Source organism: Topomyia yanbarensis, chromosome 1, assembly GCF_030247195.1.
Source record: "Topomyia yanbarensis strain Yona2022 chromosome 1, ASM3024719v1, whole genome shotgun sequence".
Lineage (NCBI taxonomy): Eukaryota > Metazoa > Arthropoda > Insecta > Diptera > Culicidae > Topomyia > Topomyia yanbarensis.
In genome coordinates this window covers 90,624,618-90,632,698 of record NC_080670.1, presented here as the reverse complement: position 1 = coordinate 90,632,698, position 8,081 = coordinate 90,624,618, and the positions used below count along the sequence as shown (strand labels likewise).

Below are 8,081 nucleotides of genomic sequence, written 5' to 3'. Positions count from 1 at the left end.
TCGTTTGAATAAAATGAGGAATCTTATACCGAAGGTTCATCAGACTCTTCCATAGATGTCGCGGAGTTGGTAGTTTGGAAGGAAATAAGGTCTAGGATTCGCTCCAAGCAAGCGATGCGACCTGTAAAGCATAGTTTATTAGGGATCATCCATAAATGACGTAGCATTTTTTGAGCAATTTTTACCAGCCCCCTCCACCATCGTAGCATTTCGTCACAAACCTCTAAATACTCCCTGGTAATTACGTAGCTTGACGGTAACTCTCCCCCCCCCCCCTGTCCCCGTGATTTTTTTAAAATAAAAACCGATGTTAGTCATTCCCCTTTGAAAAAGCTACATAGCCTGACATGACCCCCTACCCTCCCGTCGTCACACATCATCACAAAATGCAAAACTCTCCCCTCTCCCATATAATGCTACGTCATTTATGGATGATCCCTTAGTTTGTAGTTCAGTTAGTTTTCGAAAACACGATCGCTCGAAAAAGATCTTGTTTACTTTTTTGTTCTTTTAAAATCTGGGTAGCCGGCTACCGAGAGTATCCTATGTTTTCTAAACAAAAGCAATTTCAACTCCACACAACCGATCGTGGGAGTATTGCCCAGAAAAACTAATCTTATCTGCTTAATGGGCCGGATCACTATTTATTGCGACATTATTTAGACTAACTTCGCTATTCCTTCTCTACGATATATTTTTTGGGTTGCAAACTATCGAGTGATAACACGTTATACAGACAAAGAGTTATGATAGCTCTAGATGTTATAAATCAGCGAAAGTGTTTCCTATTTCTAATATCGGATTGTTTGTGAAATACATGTATACGAACGATTATATCGAACATTGAAGGGAAATACAAAGGATCGTTAACCTGATGGACGGGCTTGTTACCAAAAACGGAACTTGAAATTAGATTCATTAAAACAGACGCGGCGAATTTTCAGTACGTATTGATCCGCGTTCATCGATACTAGTCAAATTAAAGTCTTATTGGAGCTGATTATTCACTTACCAATAGCGTTTTCAATATAATAAACTTTCCCCAAAAGTTGAACAAAATCTATTTTCACACATCGTCGAACCTCCTGTGTATTGAAAATGTCCAAAACTATTGATTGTCAACTGCCAATAACTTTCCCTTCAATATAAAACACTCCCGAAAAGTTGGCAAAAAATTCGATTTTGACACATCGTCGGACCCCCCCCCCCTGTGCTTAGAAAATGTCCAAACTATTGATTTTCAACTGCCACAACATGTCCTTCAATAGTTATTTATTTCTAAACAATTGAAATTTAACCGCATCAACTTCAACTCGAATAAACTACAGACACTCATAGTAATAGACCAGCGAAGGTACTTTTATCGAGCCAAACGAACTGTCAAAATCCGGAGCCAAACGAGCATGACGTCATTCAATGCAAACAAGCAGAACAAGTATTGCGATTTTATTTAAAAAAATATATTTTGTTATTCACAGTAGGCTTCACTTTTCGTGTTCGTATTGGTATTTCACAATGTTATTTAGAAATATATTTATTGTGTTCAATATAACTACACAAAAAACATTTTACTTATGCTCTTTTTCATCAACTTTGTGTTGGATTGGATTGGATTGGATTGGAAATTGGATTTTTTTCTCAATTTCTTGTTGCTCAGTATCAAACATATAACTTCTCTTTTGATTCATATATTGAACCACTTGAAAACTTATTTTGATAAAAACAGATGATCGAATACAGTCGAGCACGTTCGAGCTTGCACATTTTTGGGTGATGCCAGTTTAACATGCTTGTTTTTCTAGTTGCCAGTTTTGCGATTCTTACATCCGCGAGTCTATTACTATGAGTGTCCATAGAATAAACGGGAAAGTAACGCAAAATGTATCGCGATAACCACCGATGAATTATCGACGATGACGATGAATCCGACGATACATTATCGTTAACGGAGTTTCCGATGACGTTGACGGGTGGTTAACGTTATCGACGATGACGATTAATTATCGATTAACAACCCTGAACCTTAAGGTTCGCCCAGGTTAAGTCTTCGGTACGGAGCAATACCTCGACCTAGGAACTTCTAGCATGTTGTTAGTCGCCTCTTACGACATGGGAGCAGTTCCCAGAGGTTCTATTCTTGGCTGAAATAGTGCAAAAAGATTTCAGCCCGCCGGACACCACACGGCTTGCAATGAAGAAGATGTACACAATTAGAAGAAAAATAGATATGATCACGGAAGATGCAGAGGAGGAGAGACAAGAGTCGAAGGAAGACCCAGGCAAGCGCGAGGCTCGACTAGCAGCACTCAGTGAAAGGCGGGAAGCTGAACAATCTTCTGTCATACCGCAAGCCGAAGACACTTACTGCGAGTTGAGGGCATCATTGTAGCGACTGCTTGGCCCAACGGCCCGTGCTTCAACGTCTTCGGAGTCATCAACTGCACCAGTACCAATAACTCCCAGTGCTTTCTCGAAGGTGAAGCTGCCAGAGATTAAACTCCTGAATTTTGGAGGCAAACTTCGAGATTGGGTCACGTTCCGAGACATGTTTATAAGCCTAATTCACCGCAACCACCAACTGACCGAGATAGACAAATTCACGTACCTTCGGTCATCGCTTGTAGGCGACGCGCTGCAGGAAATCTGTACGATAGAGATTTCAGCGGCGAACTACAAAATAGCGTGAGATCTGCTCCAGAAACGTTTCGAAAACAAGAAACTAATTGTAAAGGCTCACCTTGATGCAGTTTTTGCTGAGGAATCAATGAAACGCGAATGTTACGACGGTTTGAGCCATCTGCTCAGTGAGTATGACCGGAATCTGCAAATGTTAGATAAGATTGGCGAAAACACTCAGAACTGGAGTACCATCCTCGTCTACATGATGTGCTCCAGGCTAGACTCTGTTACTCTCCGCCATTGGGAATCGCACCATTGTTCTAAGGAGGTTCCCACCTATGATGAGTTAGTCGATTTTCTTCGCAATCACTGTGCTGTACTTCAGTCGATTGCCCCTGCCAGACAGAGATGAAGAAGCCTCGTTTCACCGTCAGTCATTCTCACGCGACAACTGAAGCTGCCAATCGTAGTCCATTCTGTGGGGAAGGTCCTCATTCTGCTTTCAAATGCCAAAGGTTCCAAAAGATGAAGATTGCTGAACGGTACGAGCACGTAAAGCGTCGTGGGCTGTGTTTAAATTGTCTCTCTCCATCGCATATGGTTCGATTCTGTACAAAGGGTTTTTGCCGATACTGCAGGCAGAAACATCACACGCTTCTGCACAATGGAGCGACGAACGGCGGAGCAGCTGCATCATCTACACCGCAGAACAACTCCATCCCGCATGCGCAGAACAGACCATCAATAGCGAGCATATCACAAACACAACCACAGCCACAGTACCAGACCACACAGAGTCACAACACAGCACCCACCACAAACTCACTCCCTGTCGCACACACGAACTTGCAATCACACTGTCACCAACCATCCACCACAGATCACACTTCCTTGGGAAACGCCAACACATTGTCTGCTAATACCTACACTCCAGCACGACAAGTTTTGTTATCCACCGCCATGGTGCGAGTGATTGATCCTTACGGAAACGTCCAGTTTACGAGAGCGCTTCTGGACTCATGCTCTGAGTATTGTTTTATAACCACGAATCTGTATCAGAAACTGAACTTACCCGAGATGGCCAGCTACCTGTCGGTTGCAGGAATTGGAGGATCGGTCGTTAAATCGACGAAGATGGTGGAAGTAATGATTACTCCGAGGTCTACCTACATTTCAACATACTGCGAAAACGTCAAGCTTCATGTCCTGCCGAAGCTCACGTCCGATTTACCGTTTCAATCTGTCGATATTCAGCAACTGTCTATTCCGGACGACATCAACCTCGCGGATCCCCGATTCAACGAACCTGGCCCGGTAGATATTATCGTAGGAGCAGAGTATTATTTTGATCTGCTTACAGATGGAAAACTGAAGCTTTCAAACGATGGACCAACGCTGCAGAAAACAGTTTTTGGTTGGATTGTATCAGGTCGTGTAGCCAGTGGTATAGCAAGAGTTTCCAGAACCATTTCGTATCCGTGTGCATCGCTCGATCTTCGTGATCTACTTACAAAATTTTGGGAACTGGAATCATGCAACAGCAAGAGCACTTTGTCAGTGGAGGAGTCGACGTGCGAAGAATTTTTCGATCGTACAACGGTGCGCGATAAAGATGGGAAATTCGTTGTCACTCTTCCAAAGAAAGATTATCGAATCAAGCAACTCGGAGAATCAAAAGCCATAGCGACAAGACGATTTCTCGGACTGGAGAAACGACTCCACCAGAAACCTGAGTTGTTGCAACCATATACTGAATTCATCAGCGAATATTTACGGCTCTGACGCATGAAGCTTGTGTCCGATGAAGTTGAACCAAACCCAGTATATTGTTTACCGCACCACGCGGTCTTGAAGCCAGACAGCACTACTACTAGACTGCGTGTTGTCTTTGATGCTTCGTGCAAAACGACTAGTGGCATCTCCCTCAATGATGCGCTCATTGTCGGACCCGTGGTCCAAGAGGCTCTATTATATATCTCAATTCGTTTTCGGTTCCACCGAATGGCTATTGTTGCGGACATAGAAAAAATGTACCGCATGGTAAAGGTTCAGACGAGCGACCAGCATTTCCAACAAATCTTGTGAAGGATCTTCAGCAACTATGGAAGCAGAAGTGCGATTGGGATGAACCACTTGCAACCGAATCCCAGAGCTTCTGGCTGGAATATCGAAAAAACCTCCTTGCGCTGGAATCGCTTCACGTTCCACGTTGGACAGGATTCAGCACTACCTCCGTCAGTACAGAGATCCATGGGTTTTGTGACGCTTCGGAAGTCGCCTATGGCGCATGTCTCTACCTCCGGAGCACATCTGCTGATGGATCAGCCGTACGATTGATCACGGCGAAATCACTAAAATTACTCCTAAGTCACTTGTACGAAAAACTTGTGTGTAGCATTCAAACGCCCATGCCGGCGTATTTCTGGACAGATTCAATGATTGTCAAATGTTGGCTGTCCTCGCTTCCATCCCGTTGGCAATCATTTGTCGCCAACCGCGTGTCAGAGATTCAACACATTACCAGATCAGGTATTTGGAATCACGTGGCCGGTGTGGAGAACCCGGCAGACATAATTTCGCGGGGCATGGCGCCCGCTAAACTTCAATATCAAAGGCGTTGGTTTGAAGGCCCACAGTGGGTTAGGCATGACCGCAGTACATGGCCCATAACCACAGAAGTTCTTCTAGAACCTGACCAATCGTTGCTAGAAGAAAAATAATCAGTGACTCTTTCCACTCGAGCAAAACCACCAATCGAACTTTTCTCGCTACGCTCGCCATTTCCAGATCTTGTTCACATGACAGGGTGGATTCGTCGATTTGTGCACAATACTAAAGCAGGCAGTGTATCACATAGACGCAGAGGACAATTATCGTTCGTCGAATATGAGGAAGCAGTCACCACTTTGGTCCGGTTGGTGCAACAGGAGAGCTTTCCGGAAGAAATCGGTCATTTAGCAAAAGGTCGACAAGTGCAATCGTCGTCGATACTTATTAGGTATGATCCCCAGCTAGTAGATGTAATCATACGCCTGGGTGGGCGGTTAGCACACGCGCCCATCCCCGAAACCCGCAAACATCCCATGATTTTACATCATCAGCACGCTCTGACCAAACTTATCATCAGTCACTATCATCGGAAATTGTTCCACGCCGGTCAGCAGTTATTAATAGCATCGGTCAGGGAAAAGTTTTGGCCCACTCGAATTCGGGACCTCGCTCGAAGAACAATTCACCAGTGTGTGCAATGCTTTTGGAGCAAACCAAAGGTACACGAGCAGATCATGGCAGATCTGCCCTCTGTCAGAGTAAATCCAGCAGCCGTGTTTCAGAAAGTAGGCGTAGATCTCTGCGGCCCGTTTTATATTCGCTATCCCGTTCGTCGCAGCGTTCCCGTGAAGTGCTTTGTGGGTATCTTCATCTGCCTCGCAACTAAAGCAGTGCACATAGAGATTGTCGCAGATTTATCTACGCATGCATTTATCGCGGCATTTAGAAGATTTGTAGCCATCCGTGGCAGACCACGTCTGGTGATGTGCGACAATGCCACAAACTTTGTGGGAGCAAACCGGGAGCTTAAGGAACTCCGCCAGCAGCTCAATGACCAACAGCTCCAGTATTCAATGGTCCGTGCAGCAGAAGATGATGGAATCGAGTTCAAATTCATTCCGGCCGGATCCCCCAACCTCGGAGGGTTGTGGGAAGCGGCTGTGAAATCATTTAAGGGTCATTTCCGTCGAACAATTGGCAACAATCCATTATCCTACGATGAACTTCATACAATAGTACAACAAGTGGCAGCTATTTTGAACTCCCGTCCTTTGACATCGTTAAGCAACGACCCGCATGACTATACAGCCCTAACTCCCGGGCACTTTCTGGCTGGCAGACCACTCACCGCTGTACCAGAACCGGACTTACAAGATATTCCGGAGAATCGATTGGCGCTTTGGCAGCGAAGCCAAGCTTTGGTGCAGCGGATCTGGCGAAAATGGAAGACGGAATACTTATCGAGTTTACAAGCCAGAACAAAATGGACCAAGAAGCGGGACAACATCAAAATCAGAACGATGGTGCTTGTCAAGGAAGAAAACTTACCTCCCCAGAAATGGAGATTGGGACGTGTAGCGGAAGTGTTCTTCAGTACCGATGGAAACATACGCGTCGTGACTGTCCGCACCAAGGATGGTACGTTCAGGAGGCATTGCCAAGATTTGTGTACTTCCCATCCGGGACAACATCGAGTCTCAACACGAAGAGAACTAGTTCTCTTCTAACAAGGTGCTTAGGCACCGCGGGAGCCTTCAAACGAAGAGCTCCCGCAATCCAGTTATTTTTTCATCATATATTTCAAAAAGCTTAAGGAATGTTCATCCTTCATAGCTATTCCTGTTTACGTCCCGGCCCGGGACGTCGATGCTTCAAGGTCATCCAGTTCGTCACATTTCCAACCCGTCAATCGCACTTTATCTATGTCATAAGTGTCGTCTCTTCCAGCATGTTTTCTCGTCACGGTTAAGGTGCATGGTACCATTCATAGTAGTAATCACATCAAATTTCGTCACATCATGATAGTACTGCAGCCTTATTATCCGAATAAGTTTCCCGTCGTGCAATGGGCCCATTGTACGAAAGCAGCGCCAGCAACCGATTGGTCGTCAGAAGGTTTGGCCAACCAACTCTGATGGTCATCAACAGCTACGTTGCAGCATCGCAGACATCCCAGCAGTACATGATGATTCCACTCTCGTGCAGTATCCTCGCCGGCGCCATCGGTGCAATCGGCACCCGTGGAGGCCAGGAGGTTTCCACTCCAGGCGAGTTCTGTTAGTGTTATTAATTTCAAATTAAAAACCACCCTGCTTTTACTAGAAAATGTTTGATGCGACCTACCTGCATCCCGGGGACAACGCCAGAAGGAAGGACGACGGCAGTATGATGCACTCCTAGCAGCAACTTCGAGCACAATACCAGCAGTCACTCAATTATCCGAAATTGTTTCTGATCAACGAAGGTGGCACTACAGGAGAAATGGCCCATTCATGGTAACATCAGAACATCGCAATCGTCTCCGAAAATGTTCCAGTCCGTCGAATATAATCCCCATAGACTCCAGCTCCAGGATTTCACCATTGTCGTCTGTACGTGTCATCGCATCATAGTCCAGTAACAGCCTTGCTTATTAGTAGTACCCTCTCACTTCGAGGAACAAATGAAGATAACTCAGCTAACCAAAATTTGTAAACTAGTCATAATACGAATGATGTATTGAATGATTGTTGCCATAGAATTAAGATAGCACCGATCTAGGTTTTGATTGGAATCCCTATGATTCCAAGGCTGGCGGCATGTTAAAGCCCCAAATAATTAACGAGATTGGCAACCACATATGATCCACAAATCAATATTGTCGACCTCTCACTCTATCACTCGTATATTACATTCCTTTGTCGCAACCAAGC

The 8,081-nt window shown here is 45.0% G+C and overlaps 2 protein-coding genes across 2 annotated transcripts; both read left to right on the top strand.

Moving 5' to 3' along the window:
• The first annotated feature begins 3,027 nt into the window (after positions 1–3,027).
• Positions 3,028–4,401, top strand: LOC131696365 (uncharacterized). The gene has a single exon (XM_058984910.1). The coding sequence runs from the start codon at positions 3,028–3,030 to the stop codon at positions 4,399–4,401; it is 1,374 nt and encodes a 457-aa protein (XP_058840893.1).
• A 1,016-nt stretch (positions 4,402–5,417) lies between these two features.
• On the top strand, positions 5,418–7,842 carry LOC131678041 (uncharacterized). Its single transcript, XM_058958176.1, has 2 exons — positions 5,418–7,045; positions 7,117–7,842. The coding sequence occupies exon 1, from the start codon at positions 5,418–5,420 to the stop codon at positions 6,894–6,896; it is 1,479 nt and encodes a 492-aa protein (XP_058814159.1). The 3' UTR covers positions 6,897–7,045; positions 7,117–7,842.
• Positions 7,843–8,081: the final 239 nt, after the last annotated feature.

Coding starts and splice junctions, on each gene's coding strand:
- LOC131678041 (XM_058958176.1), top strand. CDS start 5,418: ATGACAGGGTGGATTCGTCGATTTGTGCACAATACTAAAGCAGGCAGT.
- LOC131696365 (XM_058984910.1), top strand. CDS start 3,028: ATGAAGAAGCCTCGTTTCACCGTCAGTCATTCTCACGCGACAACTGAA.